A 24,087-nucleotide genomic window follows, 5' to 3' on the forward strand; every position below is an offset into this window, starting at 1 on the left:
GAGGAAAGGTAGGATTCTGAATGGGATAACAATTAAAATTAAACTTAAAAGTCCAAAAGATTAGGGCAGGCTTTGCAAGACATAATTAAGAGGCAATAACAAAAGGCCCCAGCTGCACAAGTTTATGCTGGGAATTATTTAGCTGCTGCCACCGAAGGCTTTGTCCCCAGAAGGCAGGTTTGCTGAGGAAATCTTAGGCAAATTCCTGGAGGGCAAGGCTGTCAGTGACCACTACTCATGATGGCTATGCTCTGCCTGTAGCTGGAGGCTGTCTGCTTCCAAGTATCACACGTGGGGAGAGTTCCAGTTGCACTTGGGTTCCGCTTTTTGAATTGTTCGTTTGTGTTTCTTAAATAAAGTTATGTAATTACAATTTGCAGCCAAAACCAATTATGCATCAAACACCCTATGCTTCTCACACTGGGAAAAAAATGAAATAAAAACGAGGAAAGGCAAGAATAGAAAATGGAATGGAGGGAGGGGGAGGCGGAAGGGACAATGTAACAAAAACTCTACAGTACCACGAATAAATCAAAAGTGAAGAATATTGTTGTTTACGTTGTTGTTCCAGAAATGCAAAAACAAGGCCGGCTTCTCAATAAATTTATTTTCATTCTAATTATGCATTGCATTCCTCTCACATGCAAGTTTTATAACAGAGGACGCCACATTTTCCTTCACCCAGTCCCATTTTTGTGCAGTGTGCAACACACACAAGCCCAAGACACACGGTTCAGGGATTATTCTTTGCAAAAAGGAATGCAAGGTTGGACAATAAGACTATAGTCTGAGGACTTCCTTTGCAAGTGTTTAAGGAAAAAGAACCAAATTTTTAAAAATTGAAGGTTCCAAGTTTAATTATCTAAAAATATTTACACAGCAAGGTGTTACGTCCCCAAAAGCTCTTGCCATCGGAAAACGCTTCCTGTTTAGCTGAAGTCTCCTTTGCTGTAATTTGAAGCCACTAGTTCAGATCCTACCATCTAGTGCAGCAGCAAGTCTCCGCTGAATTGCAATTCTTCTAACTGTAAACTATTTCCCAATTGGTCTTCTAAGTTCCACTTGGGTCTTCTCTACCACTGGCTTCTCTTTTCTAAATTGGAACTGAGTAGTCGCATCAAGGGCCGGCCCACCCATAAGGCAAAGTGAGGCAACTGCCTTGGGCAGCAGAATCCACAGGGACAGCAGATTCTGATATAGATTTTCACTCACCCCTTCTTCCCTGGTGGGGTGGGAGACACCATTTTGTGGTTCACCTCAGTGCCAAAATGCCTTGGACTGGCCCTGGTTGCATCTCCCAGCAAAAAAGAAAAGTTCTTTCCTATAGAATCCATAATGGCAATTAGCTTATGAAAACAGCATTCTTCTCTGCCAAGATCCTGGTTTGAATTACCTTAATACAGTGGTACCTCAGGTTAAGAACTTAATTCGTTCTGGAGGTCCGGTCTTATAACCTGAAACTGTTCTTAACCTGAGGTACCACTTCAGCTAATGGGGCCTCCCGCTGCCATCGCACAATTTCTGTTCTCATCCTGAAGCAAAGCTCTTAACCCGAGGTACTATTTCTGGGTTAGCAGAGTCTGTAACCTGAAGCGTCTGTAACCCGAGGTACCACTGTATTGTTCTCTCATTCATTCACGTGAACTTTTATAAAGCAGCAAAGAGTCCAGATTGCTGACACTTCATATATTGCCAGCTTGCTCATCTGCTAGATGAAATGTTCTTCTTTGCCCTCCTGTAAGCAAAATCCATTCTCTCTCTCTCTCTCTCTCTCTCTCTCTCTCTCTCTCTGTGTGTGTGTGTGTGTGTGTGACACACACACACACACACACACACACACACACAAATGCAACTGTTCAGTTCCGGTTGCTCTGCAGTCACTAAGGCTTGAGTTATTTCTCATCAAAGCTGATACATCCTGCCCTGCAAAGCTCACAACTCAATATTTCAGTCCAGCTGGGTTAAAACACAGCTTACTTAACTTTCAAAGGGATAGAATAAAGAGGTCTGATACACTTTTAAATATATATATATATATATATACAGGTATATGTAAATACTGTATACATGAAGCATAAACGTATCTGATAACATTAAGGTACTCGGTAGCCAACTACACAAGTGCTTCTGTTTATTAGGGTTGCCAACTTACTAAAATCATGCTTAAAGGCACAAGGTGCATTTTAATCATGGCCAGGACTTGCATCACAAAGCAGCAAACCTGGTCCTTAAGAGGTGTGCATGACCCCTTCTAGAATGCTTCCCTGGCCTGAAACTGTGTTTATTTGAAACTCCTTGAAAGCAGCTTTGGGTGATATTTGTAAAAGCAGGATATAGTATATAGTTGGGACATGCACTAGACATAAGGGCAAATCCTCAACAGTAGTTGCTGGTGGCCAGGTGCGTCAGACGGTTGTTCCCCATGGTTACCATGCTCTCGAAGTACAGTCGTCATAGCAACTCTGTCTCACAGATTTAGGTTTCTCAACATTTCTGGAGGAGGCTCTTTGCGTGGGGGCAAGGAGAGCCCCCTCCATTTTGAACGCTGCTCAGCCAACATTTAATGCACCTTTGCTTTTAATGCAAACAAGCGTTTGGTTTTTATATGTGGGTGTGGTGGTCCTAGCTTTAATTTTCTTTGTGTGGGGTGGGTGGGTATTTTAAACCCTTTAGTCATCTGGATGATTTGAGGGGGTGCTTATCAAATTTGCAGATGACACCAAACTGGTAGGCATAGCTAATGCCACAGAACACAGAATCAGAATTCAAAATGACCTTAACAGATTGGAGAACTGGGCGCAAGCTAACAAAATGGATTTCAGTAGGGACAAATATAAGGTTCTGCACTTAGGCAGGAAGAAACAGATGCACCAATATAGGATGGGGGACACCTGGCTTACCAGCAGTACATGTGAAAAGGACCTGGGGTCTTGGTGGAACACAAGCTTAACATGAGTCAACAGTATGATGCAGGGTCATCTGGTCCAACCTCAGCAATACAGGAATCTCAGCTAAAGCATCCATGACAGATGACCATCCAACCTCTGCTTCCAAACCTTAAAGGAAGGAGAATCTACAACCCCCTGAGGGAGACTGTTCCACTGTTGAACAGCTCTTACTGTCAGAAAGTTATTCCTGATGTTTAGTCAGAATCTCCTTTCTTGTAACTTGAAGCCATTGGATCAAGGCCTACCCTCCAAAGCAGGAGAATACAAGCTTGCTCCATTTTCAATGTGACAACCCTTGAGATATTTGAAGATGGCTATCATATCTCCTCTCAGTCTCCTCTTTCTCAGGCTAAACATCCTCAGCTCCTTCAACCATTCCTCATCAGGCTTGGTTTCCAGACCCTCGATCATCTTGGTTGCCCTCCTCTGCACACGTTCCAGTTTGTCAATATCTTTCTTAAATTGTGGTGCCCAGAATTGGACACAGTATTCCAGGCGTGGTCTGATCAAGGCAGCATAGAGTGGGACTATTACTTCCCTTGATCTGGATGCTAGACTTCTGTTGATGCAGCCTAGAATAGCATTAAGGGTTTTTTTTTGCTGTTGCATCACAATGTGGATTTGTGGTCTGCTCAGACCCCTAGATCTTTTTCGCACCATCCTGCATTTTTCTTTTTTTAAAAAAATAATGTTTATTAAAGTTTCACAGAAAATAAAGAATTTCAAAATTTAAACATAAGAAGAACTTCAAGAGTAAAAGCATACAAGAACAAAACATATAAAAAATACACAGTAACAAACCCTTAGCAAAAGAAAGGAAGGGAAAAAAGAAAGAAAAGAAAAACAAAAAAACAGAACAAAGAATAAATTAATATTTTCATCTCTTATAGTTCATTCACTGGTTTCTTGACCTCCTCACACCTCCTGTTTTGTATTCCAGTTCAAATATTAAATTCAGCAAATCCTTACCCTCTAGCATTTGTCCTTTATCAATCCCCATTTACGTTTTCTTGAAAATCTTTTTACCAATACCACTTCTTTTCAATCAAACATCATTTTAACATTCCTTAATTTTACAGTGCTTCTGCAAGTAGTCTTTAAATTTCTTCTAGTCTTCCTCCACCGACTCTTCTCCCTGGTCACGAATTCTGCCAGTCATTTCTGCCAATTCCATGTAGTCCATCACTTTCATCTGCCATTCTTCCAGTGTGGGTAGCTCCTGGGTCTTCCAATACTTTGCGATGAGTAGTCTTGCTGCTCCATCCTGCATTTTTCAATGGATTTTCCTATCACTTTCCAAACTGCAAAAAGCCCTGAGGCTTTTAAAAAGTTTATTTGTTGCACTAGGGCAGCAGAGCTCCTAAATATTCACTTTGTGTGTGCAAACCTCAATAAGGAATATGGGGAGCTGTCTCATACTGAGTCAGACCACTAGTTCATCTAGCTCAGTTCTGCACACTGATTGGCAGGAGCTCTCCAGGGTTTCAGGCAGGGAATATTCCAGTACCACCAGGAGATGCTTGGGATTGAATCTGGGACCTTCTGAATGCAAAGCAGATGACGCAGGTGGCGCTGTGGGTAAAACCTCAGTGCCTAGGACTTGCCGATTGTATGGTCAGCGGTTCGAATCCCCGCGGTGGGGCGAGCTCCCGTCGTTCAGTCCCAGCTCCTGCCCACCTAGCAGTTTGAAAGCACTCTTAAGTGCAAGTAGATAAATAGGTACCGCTTTATAGCGGGAAGGTAAACGGCATTTCCATGTGCTGCGCTGGTGCTGGCTCACCAGCTGCAGCTTCGTCACGCTGGCCACGTGACCCGGAAGTGTCTGCAGACGGCGCCGACTCACGGCTTCTAGAGCGAGATGAGCACGCAACCCTAGAGTCGGACACGACTGGCCCGTACGGGCAGGGGTACCTTTACCTTTACCTAAGGGCCTCTCCCTAAATTCCAGTATGCGTTTGGATCCCTCCCACAAAATACTGGCTGTCTGGAGGCACCCTGGCTCAGGTCAATTGAGGAGCCTAGTCCCCAATAAATCCAAACTTTCAGTGAGTTATTTGTTTTCCCCCTCTCCTCTCAGAACAAAGAGGGCATTGTTCATGTCATACTGTCATGGGGATGGGGGGAGTGCTGAGTGCAGCAGACGCCATGGAGACTCAACATTCTTTTTGTCAGAACTACATGTGAGATTTTGGCTCAAGGGGAATCCATAGATTTGTTCATGCTTTGGCGACTTAAACCAGGGATATGAACTTGGCAAGGAAAATGGACAATGTGACAAGAACACCAGGACACCAATAATGGTTCATCTAGTTTATTGTTGCCGCAGAAGATAATTTTAAAAGTACTTTTCAAAACAGAACAGAGAGAAGATAACTATGCATGGGGGAGGGCAGAAGAGAGATGAGCTTTGATAGTTTCTGCTTTGCAGCTTTTCTCTGCCACTGCCCTCAGAGGATGAGCCTGCAAAGTGGTTCTCAGGATCTTGGGATCACGCAACAGTGCCATTTAACGTGAATAGCAAGCTTCCTGTGCCTCCATTTATTTCCCGTTATCTATATGACATCCTCTAAATCACTGCCTTTCTGCACTTCCTCAATCTATCCAAGATAGTGGCCATCAAATCTTGTGGGAGTGAATTCCATAGTTCAACTCTGTGCTGTGTGAAAAAGTACTTTCTTTGTCTGTAGCTTCAGTGGATTTCCATGAGTTTCAGCATCGTGAGGGGAGAAATACTTTTAGTCACTTGCTTCACTCCATGTGTAATTTTATGTGCCTCTATCATGTTCCCTGCCTCCTCAGTTTATTGACCTTCCTTTCTGAAATAAAAAGCCCCAATCATGGCAACCTTTCCTCAAAGGGCAGTGGCTCCAGCCCCTCAATTGTTTTAGTTCTGCTTTTCTGGAAGTTTCCCCATTCTACAATATCGTTTTCAGGTGTGGTGACCAGAACTGATCACCATATTCTGAGTGTTAGTGCCATAAAGACATTGTGATAGTGGCTGTCTTATTTTCTAGTCTTCTCAGAAAGAGCTGCAATATTTTCATGGGTGGGGGCGTGGAGAGGAATAGGATTGAAATAATTTGCAGTTCAGGACTTTTGTTTCTGACACCAACATTATTTTTATCCTTAATGTACTGCTTGGCAGCAGTGAGATGCTTGGCTGTGAGAAATGCATTTAACAAAATAAACAATAATCTTACCAAATGTTAAAAGGCTGATCTATTCCCCATTCCAGTTCCTCATTTACCATAGCATGATGGGTGTGCTGAATTTTTCAACTTTCAAATTCCCAAAAATGAGGGATGCTAAAAATTTGTTACATGACTTGGCAATTCAAAAGATATTTTGGTTAAATTAATATAATTTAGTTTTGCTTCGTAAATAAAATGTGTGTAAAATTGCATAGGAATAATTAAAAATGATTGCCAAGTACTTTAACTGCATGTTAAATATTAATATTATAATGTATTTATTCATATTACTGTTGTTTAGCATTACCTGACATTTTCAGAAGATAAAATTAAAATTATTTGGTTTTCTGAAAACAGTTTATGTGCTTCGTCAAACGTAAACTTACCCAGCCAAATGTTGTCAAATCACAAAATAGCAGATTTGAAGTCCTCACACCCAAAAAATATATTTAAGAAGACCTCACCAAAGAGAGAATGACATGCCCTACTATAACAACCTATTAATTATTATTATTATTATTATTATTATTATTATTATTATTATTATTATTATTATTTTATATCCCATCCTTCCTCCCGAAGGAGCCCAGGGCTATAGCTTGGTTGAGGCCCTCTTTGGGGCTCCAATTGTCATTATCATCATTGCACATGGCACTTTTACAAAGCCAGAGAGCCTTGTAACTTAAATGGTTATGCAGAAACTCATAGGGATTTGGCTGGACATCAGGAAACGAGAGGGTTGGGATTTACAGCTGCTCAGAAAGCGGACAGAAATTGAACAGTAAGCACCCTAGGTAAGTGGTGTGACCCTGCAACCTTGGCTGTCACTCTCCTCTTTCTCATCTCAGTGTTGCCTTTTTAGAAATCAGCAGGGGGTGCGGGGGGCAAAGCTAGAATGAATTGCCTCTGCCTGCCATTGGATCTGGCCCCATCTGCTGTTGGTCTCCCTGCCCTACCACTCCCAACGGGAACGAGCTCCCACTGAGGAGGGCTTCCTCCAAGCTGTGTTCCAGATAAAAAAACCCAGCGCTGGTCCACAGTTCCCTCCTTCTTCTTCCATGCCCAATGGCTGAACACCACTACCAGCAAACCGTTTCAACCCACCAGTTCCCTGACCTCCACCTGTAACTGTGCCGCTGATCCCTTGGTTGTTGCTAAAAAATGGTCAGATTCGTTGAAAGCCTGAATCTTGAAGAATTCCCTCCTCCCCGCACTGTAAGAAGAAGAGGAGGAGTTTGGATTTGATATCCCACTTTATCACTACCCGAAGGAGTCTCGAAGCGGCTAACATTCTCCTTTCCCTTCCTCCCCCACAACAAACACTCTGTGAGGCAGTGGCGTAGCGTGGGGGGTGCCAGGGGTGCCAGCCGCACCGGGCGCAACATTTGGGGGGGCGCGTTTGGCCGGCCCTCCTTGAGGAAGCAGGAACCCCACTGTCCAGGCGGAGAGACCTCCTCCCGCCGCCAGCCTTCGGAAGGCTGCTCCGAAGCCTGGCGGTGGGGCAGAGAGCAGTGGCGTAGCGTGGGGGGTGCAGGGGGTGCACGCCGCCTGCCATGCCGCCCTGGCTGCTTCAACCGCGTCCGACAGCCGGCTCGAGGCTCCTTCCGGCCGGGTCTCCCGACGGGGCGCTGCAGGCGGAGGCTCCGGCACCAAGCGCCACGCCGCCCAGGCTCGGGTCGCTGTCTGGACGCGCGCAGCCCGCCAAACGCACCATCTGCGGCGCTCTAGTGCCTGCGCGCCAAGACCGCCCACCCGCCCCGACGGGGCCCCCCCTCACCCGCGCCGGAGGCTGGCCGACGCACTGGCCCCAGAGCCGCCCCCTCCCCGCGCCAGAAAGAAGCCGCGTCGGGACTAGCCGGGCCGGGGAGGGGGACTGAGAAGGCTGCGCCGCGACGCCCAAAGATGCGCGTCTTGACGCAAAGGGGCCCGCGACACCCAGACGCGGAAGGGACCCTCTCCCCCTGACCCGCCACTGAACTGCAATTTCCAGCTCCCTTGGCAAATCCCAGTCCCCAATCCCCAAGATGCTTTATTTGAGGCAGCGGTCCTTTAATTGCAAAAACAACACCACGGAGGGCAGTAGTCACCACGACGTTTGCCCCAGAGTAGAGCCGTCAGTATTAATGACCATGGTTAGGGGTTAGGGGGCGCAAATTACTTGCCTTGCCCCGGGTTTGGGGGCGCAAATTACTTGCCTTGCCCCGGGTGCTGATAACCCACGCTACGCCGCTGCTGTGAGGTGAGTGGGGCTGAGAGACTTCAGAGAAGTGTGACTGGCCCAAGGTCACCCAGCAGCTGCATGTGGAGGAGCGGGGAAGCGAACCCGGTTCCCCAGGTTACGAGTCCACCGCTCTTAACCACTACACCACACTGGCTCACACTGGTAAGCCTTTCTCCCAGGGAAAAGGACCGCTTGGAGGGCAGGGTGTGTATTTTTAATTGGGACTGCAGTAGGTGGGGGTCAGGAGAAGGGTTGACTCTCACAATTCCAGCTGCAGCTGCTATTTCTTCAGGAACAGGAATGGGCAACTTTTCCCTCTCCCTGTTGGGGCCCCGTCTGCCAGTGAGTGGGGGGCAGCATCCATGGTGTGGCACCCCACTCTCTGCTTCCATACTAAGGCTTTCTCTCTCTGGCTGCCACCCACTTCCCCCCTCCTCATCACCTGCGTAAAATAAAGCTGAGGGCCACATGAATTTAGTCTGGGGGGCATCTGCGATGACAAGGTACACATCCCATCCCTGTTTTCCGACAGCCGAGTGAAGCACAGCAGTGTATTTCTCAAGTAGCTGCCTCTCATGCTCAGAAAGGCCATGCACTGTCAGCCTTTTCCATGCTCAGGTTTCTAACATGTTTGATAATCTCTCGGAAACAGCTGAAGGGAAACAGAAGCACGGAAGGCGGTGGAGATAAGAGGAAGCAGCTGAAGGGGTGGGGAAGGAGGGCGACATGGTGGAGAGGCCCACAGAGCCACGTGACCCAGACACACAGCAAACAGCCACATGGCAGCCAAGGCTGCTTTTGCTACTGAGCCCTACAGTGAGCCTTCTTTGTCCCGGCTGAGAGTCTCAGGCAGAAAGGGGTCGTTTATTTCATTTCATTTTTTTATTTCATTTTATTGCTAAACCACGTGATGTTCAGCAATCTCTCAGCAGTGCACAAAACATAGGAACAGTTATCGTGGAAACAGATTGCTGTCGTCCGCCTCATCTGCTTCCGAAGATCCCATTAACTCAGCGGGTGGAGAGCTTTTTATCAGGTAAACTACCTGGGATCTGAGGCATTAGAAAACGTTGCTGCCTAATCCAGGTGTACTTCTCATCACACAATGTGTCAAGCACAGAAAACATAATTTGGTGAAGTAGGCCGCAACAATCCCAACACTGGTGAGGATTGCTTAAATATATATATATATACTACAATATTTGAAATGTTTCCATCCCTCCACTTAAAAAAAATAGTAATTCCAAAGTGTTTCCCACCTACCAACGAGAAGGACTTTCCACTCAGTGTTCAGGAAGAGGAGAACAACTCCTTGCCTCTTGACCAGAAGTTTAGAAATACACGGCCAAGGGAAATGGAAGAGGCCCTTTACCGGCTGCTCTGCATCCTGATGCCTCCTTGCCCTTTGAAAACCACGCGTGCAGGAGCCAGCACTTTGTGCAGAACCAAACAGTGGCAAATATGGCTTCCGTCACAAATGTTTGAAGATCGAATTCATAGAAAATACCAAAGCAACAGTAGCACCATGGGTGGCCTGCCGCTGGCCTCAGCTACCCATCTGGCCACGAAGGGTGAGTGAAGACAATGTTCCTTTTCTTTGCCCAGCGAGAAAAGACGGCCTTCTCTGTGATGAAACGATGCCCACCATGGGGGGCTCTTTCATGGGTCAGGTACATCCTGCATTCATCTAGTTTGCCCTTTTCAAAGTAGTGGTAAGGCACAGTGGGCTGGCTTCTGTCTCTGCCAATCAAAGGACGACAAAAACACAGAAAATGAAAACCAGGTTGCTGCATGCTTAAAGCGGCCTGGACCACACCGTCTGACAGGTTAAGAGCTGGGCTACCATGTGGCTCCTCCTACTGTAACCCCATCTATCCTCCCATCTGCATTACTGCTGTGCTTGAAGGAAAAGGCTGCAGCTATTGCAGAATGTGGCAGCTGCTGGGTTGCCCCTGGTCCTGAAAGCTGGTTGCCAGAGAGCTACTGGTCTAAACTCAAAGCTTGGGACTGAAGTACTTAAAAGAGCGCCTTCCCCCATACCAAGCATCTTGGACCCTGTGACTGGCAACTCTACAATTCCATGAATCTATGATTCTTTGGGGACCTTCTATCTCTGCAATTCTGTGATTCTGCAAGCAGTGCAGGTACCCCTTCCCCTGCAAGGCAGGAATCTCATACATGGCAGATGGCCAGTCAGCCAATGCTAAAAAACCTTCAAGGAAGGAGAGTCCACACCCTCTGGAGCAGAGAAATAGCGTGTTGGGGGTGGGCAGAGGGGTTGTGGCCCCAGGCGCACATTTTTGAGGAGGTGCAACCAGGCACCCCATGACAGGCATAGAGCCCTGGCAACTGAGGCGCAGCGGAAGGTGGGCTGGTCTAGTGGGCAGGTGGATGGAGACAGTGGGTGAGGAGCCTATTGGAGGTGGGCTCCATTCATCCTCTCTGCATGCACACCCCTGGTGTGTGCCCCCACCTCAGCTGCCTAATCCACTAGAGGGGCTCAACACCTGCCCTGTCCTGGATGCCGGCATCCTATGCTAAGCCACTGCTCCGGAGGGAGTCCATTCCCCTTCTGAACAGCTGTCCCCCAGTCCCCCAAAAGCCCCGGGTTCAAGCCCTAGCATCTCCAGATAGGGGTGGGAATGTCCCCCATCTGAACAACTCACTGCCAGTCAGTGTCAACAATGCTGAGTTGACAACCACCAGCCAAGAGGACTGCGTTTTACCTCAACTGTGAGAGGCAGCATGCCTCTGAATACCAGTTTTCTGGGAACTGCAAGAAGGGAGAACTGCCGTTGCACTCAGTTCTTGCATGTGGGGCTTCCCAAAAGCAACTGTGAGAACAGGATGCATCTTTTTTTTTTTTTTGCTGCTGAGCTGTTGGGCGAATCAGATGTTTTGCAGGGTAGTGCGGTAGCGAAAGACGCGTCTTTTGCTGCTGCGCTACCCCACAGACCACCTGATTAATCTGGCAGCATTTATTTTATTTTATTGCTTTGGGGCTGCCTGGGCTGCTAGAGGGGTAGAAAAAAAATGGCACCTAGACATTTTGTTTTGGCACCCACGACTTAGGTCCCAGGAACCACTTGGCCCCTAACATTCCTATTCCAGTTTCTAACACTGCCGGTAGGCTTGGGACAGAGGTGAAAGCTGTTTCCTGGTCCTGCTGGATCTCTCAGTGTCTTTTGATACCACTGACCATGGTATCCTTCTGGACCATCTAGGCAGGCTGGGAGCTGAGGGCACTGTCATAATAATAATAATAATAATAATAATAATAATAATAATAATAATAAATTTTATTTATATCCCACCCTCCCCAGCCGAAGGGAGGGAGTCAGGCTGTGCCCTGGCCAAAGGCCTGGTGGAACAGCTCTGTCTTGCAGGTCCTGCGGAAAGATGTCAAGTCCCACAGGGCCCTAGTCTCTTGTGACAGAGTGTTCCACCAGATTGGAGCCACAGCCGAAAAAGCCCTGGCTCTAGTTGAGGCCAGCCTAACCTCTCTGTGGCCTGGGACCTTCAAGATGTTTTTATTTGAAGACCGTAAGTTTCTCTGTGGGACATACCAGGAGAGGCGGTCCCGTAGGTTCGAGGGTCCTAGGCCGTATAGGGCTTTAAAGGTTAAAACCAGCACCTTAAACCTGATCCTGTACTCCACTGGGAGCCAGTGCAGCTGGTACAGTACCGGATGAATGTGATCTCGCAGTGAAGAACCCGTAAGGAGTCTCGCTGCAGCATTCTGCACCCGCTGGAGTTTCTGGGTCAGTCTCAAGGGCAGCCCCACGTAGAGCGAGTTACAATAATCCAGTCTGGAGGTGACCGTCGCGTGGATCACAGTGGCTAGGTCAGGGCGAGAGAGGTAAGGAGCCAACTGCTTAGCTTGGCGGAGATGGAAAAAGGCCGCCTTTGTTATAGCTGCAATCTGCGCCTCCATGGAAAGGGAGGTGTCGAAGATTACACCCAAACTCTTAACGGACGGTGCTGGCACTAATTGCGCCCCCGCAAGAGATGGGAGTTGCCCCCCCCAATCCCATATCGCCCCGTCCCAGCCACAGGACCTCTGTCTTCGAAGGATTTAGCTTCAACCGGCTCCCACGTAACCATCCAGCCTTTCATGCAGAAAGTGTCCAGAAAGTGGTTTGGGGATGAGTGTTCAGACCATTTGGCGCTCACTTCTGTGATGCCTCAGGGTTCCATCTTCTCCCCCATGCATTTTAACATCTATATGAAACTGCCAGGAGAGATCATCAGGGGGCTCACCAATATGCAGATGATACTCAGCTCTACCTCTTATTTAAATTGGAACCAGTGCAGGGGTGAACGTCCTGTGTGGGTGTCTGTAGGCTGTTGTGGGGTGGATGGCAGTCAAAAGATTGAGACTGAATCCTGACAAGACAGAAGTATTGTTTCTGGGGGATGGGGGGGATGGCAGGTGTGGGGGATTTGCTGGTCCTGAATAGGGTGACTGCTCCTAAAGGACCAGGTGTGCAGCCTAGGAAATCAATATGGACTCCCCATGGAGACAAAAGGTAAATTCTATGTCCAGGGCAGCTGTCTACCACCTCCTGCTTGCAGACTGTCTTGCCAGAGTGGTGCATGCTCTGGTTATCTCCAGCTTGGACTACTGAAATGCACTACCTTTGAAGGTGAATCAGAAACTACTGTAATCCAGAATGCGGCAACTAGACTGGTGACTGGGAACAGTGTCCAGGACCATGAAACAAGGATCCTAAACAATCTTCACTGGCTCCCACTAAATTTCTGAGCACAATTCAAAGTGTTGGTGCTGACCTTTAAAGCCCTAAATGGCCTCGGCCCTGTATACCTGAAGGAGTGTCTCTAGGCCAGACACTGAGGTCCACCTCCAAAGGCCTTCTGGTGGTTCCCTCACTACAAGAAGTGAAGTTACAGGGAACTAAGCAGAGGGGCTTCTCGGTGGTGGTGCCCACCCTGTGGAATGCACCCACCATCAGATGCCAAGGAGCTAGAAGACACCTGAAAGCAGCTCTGTATAGGGAAATTTTTAATGCTTAATGTTTTGTTGTTTTTGTATATGCTGGAAGCTGCCCAGAGTGGCTGTGGCAACCCAGTCAGATGGGCAGGGTACAATTATTATGTTTATTATTACTCTTAAATAATGTGTGTGTATCTCTGTTTACATACTGTTTCATACCCCACCTCCCTGTGCCATACCTGCAATAGTTCTCGCTGACCATGCCAAAGACAAAGATCTGCTCACACAACTCCATCGCCAAAACCATTGTGAACCAGCCTGTGCTCAGGAAGGAGCCAGATTTCATCCTGTGGATTTGGGAGAGACAAGGCAAACACTAACATAGAGACAGGCAAATCTGTCAATTGCAGCTTCTCTCTGTTTCTCACTTTTCCGACTTTTTTAAAAAGTCACCATGAGAATTCATAGGGCTTTCAGTGTTGATTTCTCCAAACATGCATATTTCTGTGTGCAATTCTGCCTGAAATACACATTTTTTGCAAAGCATCCCCCCCACCCAAAATGCGGCACATTTTGTATAGCATTTGTTCTGCGCGGAATCGTAAAGGGCTGGAGGATGACTCCTAGGCCACCAAAGCTCAAACCTCGGCTTGCTGCACGGAAACCTAGAACTTACTGCATGCAGGGCAGATTAGACCAATTCATGGAGGACATGGCCACCAACAGCTACTAGCCACAATGGCTAGGCTCTGTCCACACTGTCAGAGGCAGTGTGCCCTGAACACCAATTGTTGGAATTACAAGCAGGGAGAGTTGGTGTTGTGTTTATGTCCTGCTTGTGGCCTTCCCATTGGGACATTGGGTTGACCAGTGAGTCAGGATGCTGGGCTAGTGACTGTAGCTAGCCAGCAGTAAACTACACCGAGCACATTGGAGTTAACTCTTTATTAGCAAAACCAGGATCTGTCAGGCCTCATGAGCACAGCTACTCATATCCAGCAGGTCTTGCCCCCATGGAAATCAGTTGCCAAGACTGAAGGTCCCTGCCTCCCCACAGCTGCTTAAGTCCCCTCCTCTCCGCGGATTTTCCTAAGCAATTTGAGGCTGCACCTGTGAGAAGCCCACTTCTCCTCTGCCCTCTTCATGCCTCTCCTGGTTCTGGGAGACCAGGGTGGAGGAGAGCTTGTTGCAACTGGAGACACTTGTGCCTCTTCACCGGCCAGACTCATCTCTGCCTCTTGGCCTCTCTCCTCTCCTGCTTCAGCTTCTGCCTCTGATTCTGCACTGCTCTCTGCTGCACACTCTCCCTTCTCACTAAAGCCTGTTACCTCTTCTGCTTCTGACACCTCCTCCAGTCTTTCTCGGACCACTCATTGTCTTCCCACCACCAGTCCCTGGGCAAAGAATCTGAGCCTTCTTCCCGTGGTGGTTCCCCAGCTAGTTCCTCCCACCATTCCTCTGAGTCCAACCAGTCCATGACAGCTGGACATGCCCGCTTGGCTGGATCCAACGGGCTCTTCTTATATCCTTGGCAGATGTGCTTCACCATTATGGTCCCTGCCTGGTGATAACCCACTCTAGCCACCTCTCACCTGTTCTTCCCTGTCTCCAGCAGGAAGAGCTCATCACAGTGCACCATCATCTGGTCAGTCAGCGTGTAGAGGTGCAGGCTTGGGTACATCTCCTTCACCATTAGGAGGGTGCGGTAGACCAAGCCCACTTTCTCCCGGCTCATCAGCCTGGTGGGGCCCCAGATAACATAGATTGTGTCCCGGGACTGCTTGAAGAAATAGCTCTGGTTCCGCAAGAGCAAGGGGATGCTGGTATGAGAAACGACCCGGATGGTGCTCCTGCCACCCACATCCTCCTCGTAGCCCTGGGTGGGGGCCTGGTTCATGCGCAGGACACACTCCTTCTCGTCAATCTCCTTCCCAGAACGCGAACCCAGCATCTGCCCAGAACTCGATACCACAGCACACTGGCGACATGGCACTCGGGCCAATGGCTAAAGGTAGAAGAGAATTGAGCCTGGAGGGAGCTTAGAGAAGACCAGAGGCAGTGGCTAAGGCTACCCTTGCTGCACTGCTTCCTTTCCGCCATTAAATATAGGAACCAAACCAAAAGAGAAGACAGACGTTTAAAACAAAATTGGGTTTTGCCTCTACAAAGAGCACCCTCTTTTGGAAATTCAACATGCATCTGAAAACTGGACCAAGGAAAGGGAGGGGATTCCCCCATCTAGAGTGAGGGTAACACTTCCTGATCTCACTCTGAACTGGCTTCGTGACACTGACACACAGCCAGATCTAACTGGCTGTCTGGTAATGTGGTGTCATCATGTTCAGTGGGTAATATCCAATTGACTGGTGGCGCATTATGAGGCCAGCTTAAAAGAAAAGGCAGGAGAAAAAGGAGTCCTGCCAATTAGGCAACTAATAGCCCACAGGAAATGTGAACTGTGAGGAGGAGTAAACAGAGCAATTTTGTATGCTATTGAAGCATGATTTTCTTTTTGGTGAAAATTAAATTAATGCATCTTTACTCTGGCATTTGATATCTGAGAGAGAGATTTCATGACCCACCTCTCACGTCTCACCATGGCCTTTGGCTTTTATTCATCCAGGGTTTGCAAGGGATTGTTTTGTTTTGTTTTTAAATTTCTATACCGCTTTATATTTTTAATAAAAATCTCAAAGTGGTTTACAGCATATTAAATCAATAAAACAATAGCCGGGCAATGTTCCTCCGGCCTCATGAGGAGCCTCTTCAGTGGGGTTGGTGAGAGTGGGTTTCACCCCCTAGGCCAGGTGGAAGGGACCTTACAAGGAGCGGCCTTCATGCCCCACAGCCGGGCGATGTTCCTCTGGCTTCATGAGGAGCCTCTTCAGTGGGGCTGGTGAGTGTGGGCCTCACCCCCTAGGCCAGGTGGAAGGGACCTTGCAGGGAGCGGCCTCCATGCCCCAAGCCAGGCGATGTTCCTCTGGCTTCATGAGGAGCCTCTTCAGTGGGGCTGGTGAGTGTGGGCCTCACCCCCTAGGCCAGGTGGAAGGGACCTTGCAGGGAGTGGCCTCCATGCCCCACAGCCAGGCGATGTTCCTCCGGCTTCATGAGGAGCCTCTTCAGTGGGGCTGGTGAGTGTGGGCCCTGCTCCCTAGGCCAGGTGGATGGGGCCTTGCAGGGAGCGGCCTTCACACTCACAGCCCAGACTCACCAGCCCCACTGAAGAGGCTCCTCATGAGGCCGGAGGAACATCACCTGGCTGTGGGGCATGGAGGCCGCTCGCTGCAAGGCCCTTTACACCTGGCCTAGGTGTTTGTATTATTTCCTCTATTTCTGATGTTCAGAATTAAATGTCATTGCTTATGCAGCTAAAACAGCACTATCCAGGCCCAAAAAGGAAGTATCAGCAAACTTTTGGGGGTGGAGAGAACCATAACTACAAAGAACTGTCACAAAAAGACGCAAGGTGGCGCGAAACCTACCAAACAGTTCTGGGCCCCGAAAAGGACTGACTGCTGGCTGTGGAGCAAGTAGGAATGGAGTGTCTGAAAGAAGGGAATGGCTGGCTGGAACCCTGAACAGGAGTGCTTCATAATGTAGATCCAAATGACCTTTACAGAAGTTTTTTGCATCCCTTTCTAAGCCCTGAACATACTTGTCTGGGTCTCCACACAAGTGGAGGCAGAACAGTCTGTACTACTCCAGGTTTGTGGGGAGGAGGAAGTCACATTTCTGAATGCTCCCCACCCCATATGTTTTGCTTTATTAAAAAAACCCTGCAAGTAGAAAACAAGCACATAAGGGAGGAGGTAAAACCCTCCCCCTGCTTTTTGCTTATGGGGAGGGTTTCTTTTCTCTCTTCTTCATGGAGGATGAAAATGACACCCCAAAATGCAACCTGAATTGGTGCCTCTCAACTGACCAATGTCATGCTTTGACAAAGGTCGCTTTCATAACTGGGAGGCTTGACTCACCTTCCCATCAGGGACGCTGATGTAACCCTCAAACTGGGCAGCTCCAGGACCAGCTGGCAGCACTCCTTCTTGCTCTTCCGGGTGATGGCAGCCAAGCCAACACAACGACAGACAGAAGTAAGGGCAAATCAAGAAGTATAGGATGGAGCAGGCACACAGGATGACCAGAGCTAAAAACAGCCGAGACTGAAGAAAAAGAGAGAGGAGAGTCTGAGCTTCCTCTTGGCAGGCAGAAAGGCAGATGCACATCATAGTCCAAGGGCCGCATTCTCTTCTGGGCAACTTTCCAAGGGCCACATGCCAGTAGCAGGTGAGCCCAGAGGTAAAAGCGGGTGCAGCAACAACAACAACAATAATAATTTCGTTATTTGTACCCTGTCCATCTGACTGGGTTGCCCCAGCCACTCTGGGCAAATGTTAAATTTTATGTTTGTACTATAGGCTAGTTTCTACACACTCCCCTCTCTAGTCTCTTTCCACAAAAGCAGGAGACACCGCCAGAGTTGAAGGACATAAACACTCAAGCACAGTGCAAACAACCTGGGGAGACGGGGCCTGGCTGAGGAGTGTGGCCCCAGGGACAGTCCCAAGGGCCAGAGAGAGAGGGGCATTTAGCCCCCAGGTGCAAGGGTCCCATCATTGCATTAGGCAGGGAGCAGTCTTTCAACTGAACCTCCTAACAGGGACTGAGCCTGGGACTCTGCACATGCAAAGGTCGCGCTCTGCTGCACAGCTGGGGTCCTGCTCTGTAGAAACCCTGGCACTCTAAGGACCCTGGGAAAGCAGCGCCACATTAATTGTCCTACAGGATGCTAAAAGACAAGTGCATCTTGTGGAAATGACAGCAAACAGCTTGATGACAAAGAACTTTGCTGCAGGCAACCCTGAAGAAGTCAATTTGAACAAAGTCCACCTCACACCACTTTTCAGAAGAGGAACAAGTTTGAGGTCTGGCAACTCGCCAAGAAGAAGAGCATTCCAAGGGCAGATCAAGTGAGGAAACAAATATACCAGAGTTGCCCCACATATCTGCCTCTCAGGTTACTGGCAAGCCTGCAAGGGGACTGGAGAATTTCACTTCCACTTTTAGAATCAGAGCATCATCGAATTGGAGTGTTGGAAGGGATCACGAGGGGCACCTAGTCCAACCCTTGCAACGCAGGGATCTTTTGCCCAAGTGGGCTAACCAGAGTTCCCTGTTGTGTCCAGACTCGGAGGGATGGGGGGAACTCTTCGTGTTAAACCAATGATGGGGAACCTGTGGCCCTCCAGGTGTTGCCGGACTACAACTCCCATAAGCCCTAGCAAGCACAGTGAATTGACAGGGATGATGGAAGTCAGAGGTGGTTTTAGGGTAGTGCTGCAACAATGTTTTAAAATGGAGCACAAGGGCGGGGGCGAGTCCAAATTTTACTGTCACACAGGGCACTTCTGAAATTTGAAAGCCCCAAGTCTGCCACTGTGGAAGTCGTAGTTTCCCAGAAAAAAACATGGTTCTCCATTTCCAGAGATATGGAGGATTTATATTTCTTTCTAGAGAACCTTTCAGAGGCAAGCATGCCAGTGATTTTTGGGTGGGGGGCAGAGGCAAAAAGTGAGCAGAGCAATGAATGCAAATGTTTACTTTTGTATGGTAGGTGAGATTCTCTACATTCCCCTCTACTGTCCATGCGGACAAGTATAAGAGGCAGTGTTTGCGGACACCTCGTATCCAAGCAAAAGCAAAAGGAGGGTATGAAGTTGGGGCAGTGAGGTATGTGGCTTGGGGAGAATCCAGGAGGCCAGGTAGAGAGGTTTGGAAGGCCCTATCGTGCCTTGATTCCACACACCTGGTTTAAACAATGGTTAGTTCAAACAAGCCAGGATCAAACTGTGGCTTAAGAACCACTAAGCAACATTCTGAGTTTTGACTTCATGCGGAGATGGGCTCAGTATAAAAGCAGTTGACTAGCTCACTGGGTAGAGCCTGAGACTCTTAATCTCAGGGCCACGGGTTCGAGTTGCACCTTGGGCAAAAGAGTCCTGCGTTGCAGAGGGTTGGAGTAGATGACCCTTGTGGTTCCTCCCAGCTCTGAAATTCTATGTGTCTATGAGATATTATTTTAATTAATTAATTGGTCAACCTCTTTATCTTGTCCAGGGCAATTTACAGCCAAATATTTCCAAATGTTTTACTTGCAGTCACACTAAAGAACGAGGGGCAAGCGCCACAGGCTAAGGTTTGCGCACACCATGCTACAGCACAGTAATAGTCTCTGGACTCCAATTCCCATTAGCCCCAGCATGGCCCAATGGTCAATGAACCTGGGAGCTGGGGTCTAACACCACCTTCCAAAGGGCCACAGGTTAGCCACCCATGGTTTAGGCTGTATCTGAACAGGGCATTCAACTCAGCCTTACATCGGCTGCTCTGCACCAAACCTCTGTCCCACTCAGACTTCACAGGTCTGCCGATAGTCCCACCTGCCCTTTTTTCCATGAGCTAAGTGGATGGCGATCACTGTGCTCTTAAGAGGCTTGTTTTAGATGCCATAATTGGCTTAGGCCTGCATGGCGCAAGATCTAACTGCAAAGAAGCTTAAAAGAAACAGAGCTTTGGTTTAACTGGTTGCAGGTTAAATTCCTCCCCACCCCGTGCAGGTGAGCAGCCAAGTGGCCACGCATGGAACAGAATTAGGTATGTGCCCACAACAGGTTTTGGGGAGCAAGGAGGTTGAGCTTAAGGTTACGCTGGGTCTAAAAGAAACCATTATGGATGGGGCAGGTGCTGTAGCTCAGCAACAGAGGATCAGATTTGCATGCAGATGTTCTCAGGTTCAATTGCTGGCATTTCCCAGTATGCCTCAAGCAATCCTCAAGCAAAGGATTCCTATGTTCCTCAAGGCCAAATGTTGCTGGACTAAAGTCCCCATCTTCAAGGGGAACAGCCATAGCTTCAGTGTCAGAGAATTAGCTTGGCATGCAGATGCCCCAAGTTCAGCCCTTTGCTGAGAACCACAAGGACTAGAATCTTACTTTATCTTTAGGTGAAGAACAACAGCTCAGTGGCAGAGTGTATGTTGTGCAAGCAGATGGTCCCCAGTCCAATCCCTGGCATCTCTCAGAAAGTGCTGGGAAACAACTCCTGTCTGAAATCCTGGAGAGCCCTTGCCTGCCAGCCTGTAGACAAACAATCTGACTTGACTTAAGGCAGGTTCCTCTGTTACTAAAGCAGCTGCATCTGCTGGGCAAAAGGAACCCAAGAGGCAGCGTTCTGAAAGCAAGCAACCCCCTGGGAAGGTGTGCTATGCCAGTCAAATGAGCAGAAGGCAAGGAGGCACGTGAGGAATGTTAAATGGAAGGAATATTCCCATGGTGAAAGGAGCGTATGAGTGCAAGCTCAGATCCCATACACACCTTCTCCCCAATTGCATACTTACAAACAACTGCATCCTTTTAAGGTCTTATCAGCCATGTATCTGCTTTGGGCCTTGAGGACAATGCCCTGAAAAAAATAAAACCGATTGTTTAAGAGACTGCTTCTTAGGACATCTCCACCACATGAAGACATTTGAAAAAGAAAGAGGAAAAGTGGAAGGAGTGCTGCAGACCATTTTTCGTACTTGAATATTATCCTTTGTGCTGGGCATGGTCAGTTCAATGGAAGTGAAGTCCAATACACTTTATGGCACTGTTTGTGTCTGTATGTGTGTTCAGTGGGTGTGGTGGGAAGACTGTTTCATCAAACCCGTGAGCTTATGGCCCTCCATATTTTGTTGGACCACAATTCCTCATCATCCCTGACCATTGGCCAGGCAGCCTAGTACCCCATCCCTCCTGTGCAGGTAGAAAATGCTGCAAGACCTTCCAGGTGGGAAGGGGGAGAACAAATATCCAGGAGGACCTATGAAACTAGATTCAGGAGAAGGGGAAATGCCGCTGAGATTTGTAGGGTGGAAGGGATCCAAAAACAGTCATACCTTGGGATAAATACGCTTCAGGTTGAGCGCTTTTGGGTTGTGCTCTGCAGCAACCCGGAAGTAACGGAGCGCGTTAATTCCGGGTTTTGCCGCTCGCACATGCGCAGACGGTCAAAATGAGATCACACACATGCGTGGAAGCAGTGAAATGTGACCCGCACAGACGTGCTGTCGCGTCTTATGTTCTGTTCAGCATGCGAATGGGGCTCTGGAACGGATCCCATTCGCATCCCAGGGTACCACTGTAATATGTGCAGACAGAGTCAACTAATTCTACTTTTGTCCCCCATCCACCTCCCTGCTGAGACTAAGGAGGGAGGCAGTGTGGCCACCCATCCCCAAAATAGCAATATAGTTTGTATCTCTGCTTTGCCCCAATTTAAAACTAAGTCAGAACTTTCAGAACTTGTCATGTTGGTGACACACTTTTTAGACATGCCTCATTTTCATGAGACTGTAATTTAGTTTTACTACCAAACTGGAGGTTAAACTAACCCCAGGTGGAGCACAGGCTTTACTTGCAGAAGATTCTAGAGAGGTGTAGTATATGTGCATATGTGTGTATGTATACACCTACGCACAGGAAGCTGGTTTGTTAGGGCACACAGGACTCTGCCTCACCACCTCAGCCTGTGCTCATCCAGCTTTTTTGATTACAAGCAGCCCCAGAGATGGCACAGACTGTCAGCTTCCTCCTCCTTAGCTTTTTATTTAACTGCGGGTAAAATTGAAGCTAATCTGTTGGCTAACATTCCTGCAAATTATTTACTGTTAGATATGTAGGCTAGGCATCAAGTGGCACCTTAAATCTAGCCTTGCAGAATGTCTATTTGCCAGGGGGTTGGACTAGATGATCCTCAGAGTCCCTTCCAGCACTTTTACGATTCTATGATTCTATTGTCTCAGCTACATTGCTCTTAGAACAGTTCACTTGTCCTGGGATGCAAGAAGGAAAAGCACTCACAGTGGAAATGGTATTACTTTCTATTTTGTTCTCTTCCTGTCACTTGATCACAACACCCGCCTTTTTAACACGTCTCTTCAGCATCACTGATACCGTTTTATTTCAGGCTCTGTGAAGTTTTGGCAATTTGGCCAGTTTCAGCTTCTGTAGTGTTGTTGGATCAGTCACAGGAGTTTTTCCTTGTCTGTGGTGGACTTTACAACTAGATTCTTGCTGCTTTGTGATGGGTTGGACTTTTTGATTTCATTATTTTACTGAGTGCTTCAGGTCTGCTCTTCTTACCATATATGTTGGACTTGAGAATACTGTATTTCTAACAGGCAACTCAAAAACTGAGTTAAATAAACAAGTAAAATTTTATAAGTAATAATGAGAGTAACTGACAACAATACCGTAATTAAAATAAAAAATTAAAATACTGTGGGTCCCTTCCAACTGTTAAGTCACACTCCACAGAAGACTCACTGAAATTAAATGACATGATTAGCTTAGATCCATTAGGACTATTTTGAATAGGGTTTAGTTGGATACATCACAATCACACACACACACGACCATTTTTGGACAAACCACATGCCCAAATATGTAATCTTAGCCGGATACCGCGGGGGCACAGTTGATCAAAGAGGAGGAGGGCGTTCTGCACATGCTCAACAGCACATTCATCATACCTGCTCTGTACCTGAACTCAAGGAGGGGGCGGAAGCGATGGGTGGTCTTCCTTCCACACGTAAAAGCAAGACTTGGGCTGGGAGCCCTTTTGCTGCTCCGGCTTCCCCGGCTCAAATTCAGACCGCTGACTTCACGAAGCTGGACGAGAGCGGAGGCGCAAGAGGAATTGGGGCCCCCGCTGCTATCTCGGTGACTCGGTCTGGGAGGAGGAGACGTGCACGACTCCCACAGCGCTGCAGAGGGCCGGGAGGAGAGGCGCGCACGGCCCCCGAGGGCGGCCGCTTGGCGAGGAGGTATCCTTCCCAAGGCGCGCTCTGCAACTAGACTTTGATGTGCCAAAAGGCGCGGCGGGAGGCGGAGGCGGCGACTGGGACTTCCCAGCCTAGCTGTTTGCTCGCGGGTTCCGAGGAACGGGCCTCGCCCGGCGTTTCGCAGCCTCAGCCGAGGTCTGCGCGCAACGCGGCCGCACGCTCTCCAAAAGCGCAACGCTGCGCGCAACCGCTCGGCCAGCTGGTGCTCTGCGACTCCGCCCTTTCCCCTCCCAGCGCCGGAGGGTTCGCGCGACCGCAGCTGTTCCTTTTCGCAGCGCGCGGGAAACAATTCCAGGCCGATTGCCTTGTGCCGAAAAGCACCGCCTCTCCTTCCAGCTCAGGCCCGGGCCGCCGGCTCCCCGAATGATGGATAGGTTCTCTAGGCCAGGGTTTCAGGAAAAGAGGGTTCTTCCTATTCCTAGCCAGTGGCGTAGCGTGGGGGGTGCAGGGGGGGCCGCACCGGGCGCAACATCTGGGGGTTAGGGTTAGGGGGCGCAAATCCACGGGCTAGGGGGCGCAAATTACTTGCTTTGCCCTGGGTGCTGACAACCCACGCTACGCCACTGTTCCTAGCTAAAGATGTTCCACCTCGGTCCTTTGGGGTGGGGGTGGGGGGAACAAAATGAAAGAAAAAATGGAAGGGGGAAAGCTTGTTCTTCTGCGCCCCTTCCTAGGGGCTGCGATCCAAAACGAAACTTACAATTGGGAATCTGCCCTCGGAAATCCCTGCCCCCGAGGAAGCGCATTGCAGAGCCCTGACCCAAGAGCAAGGGCAACCTTCGGCAAGCCTCGTCTGTGCGGGTCGTTTGGCGCTGTGGCCCTTCTAGCTCAGATCCATTGGTGGCTGATCCATTAGAGTCAGTGGCTTCCTGCCAGTCCTACTTAGAACCACC

The 24,087-nt window shown here is 48.6% G+C and overlaps 1 protein-coding gene and 1 long non-coding RNA gene across 3 annotated transcripts; one reads left to right on the forward strand and one right to left on the reverse strand.

The window, feature by feature from the left end:
* Positions 1–9,223: 9,223 nt before the first annotated feature.
* Positions 9,224–23,417, reverse strand: ST6GALNAC4 (ST6 N-acetylgalactosaminide alpha-2,6-sialyltransferase 4). 2 transcript variants are annotated; one of them, XM_081179857.1, is made up of 6 exons: positions 22,894–23,417; positions 20,708–20,772; positions 17,289–17,474; positions 14,907–15,319; positions 13,554–13,661; positions 9,224–10,100 (listed from the first exon to the last, which is right to left on the reverse strand). In XM_081179857.1, exons 2-6 carry the CDS (start codon positions 20,717–20,719, stop codon positions 9,911–9,913), a joined length of 909 nt encoding a protein of 302 aa, XP_081035983.1. In that variant the 5' UTR covers positions 20,720–20,772; positions 22,894–23,417; the 3' UTR covers positions 9,224–9,910. The 2 variants fall into 2 exon arrangements, with proteins under 2 accessions (XP_081035983.1, XP_081035982.1); XM_081179856.1 differs by having other exon boundaries at positions 22,883–23,417.
* Positions 12,097–12,372, forward strand: LOC308579102. Its single transcript, XR_014004286.1, has 2 exons — positions 12,097–12,175; positions 12,260–12,372. It is a non-coding gene; the product is annotated as an uncharacterized lncRNA (long non-coding RNA).
* Positions 23,418–24,087: the final 670 nt, after the last annotated feature.

This window comes from Podarcis bocagei (genome assembly GCF_964188305.1).
Source record: "Podarcis bocagei genome assembly, chromosome: Z".
Taxonomy (NCBI): Eukaryota; Metazoa; Chordata; class Lepidosauria; order Squamata; family Lacertidae; genus Podarcis; species Podarcis bocagei.

What these genes read in the sequence shown, in the direction of transcription:
- ST6GALNAC4 (XM_081179857.1), bottom strand. An exon ending in TCAGCGTCCCTGATGGGAAG is followed by an intron (nt 15,320 to 17,288) that starts GTGAGTCAAGCC and finishes TTCTACCTTTAG; the next exon opens with CCATTGGCCCGAGTGCCATG. An exon ending in CTGGAGACAGGGAAGAACAG is followed by an intron (nt 13,662 to 14,906) that starts GTGAGAGGTGGC and finishes CCAAATCCACAG; the next exon opens with GATGAAATCTGGCTCCTTCC.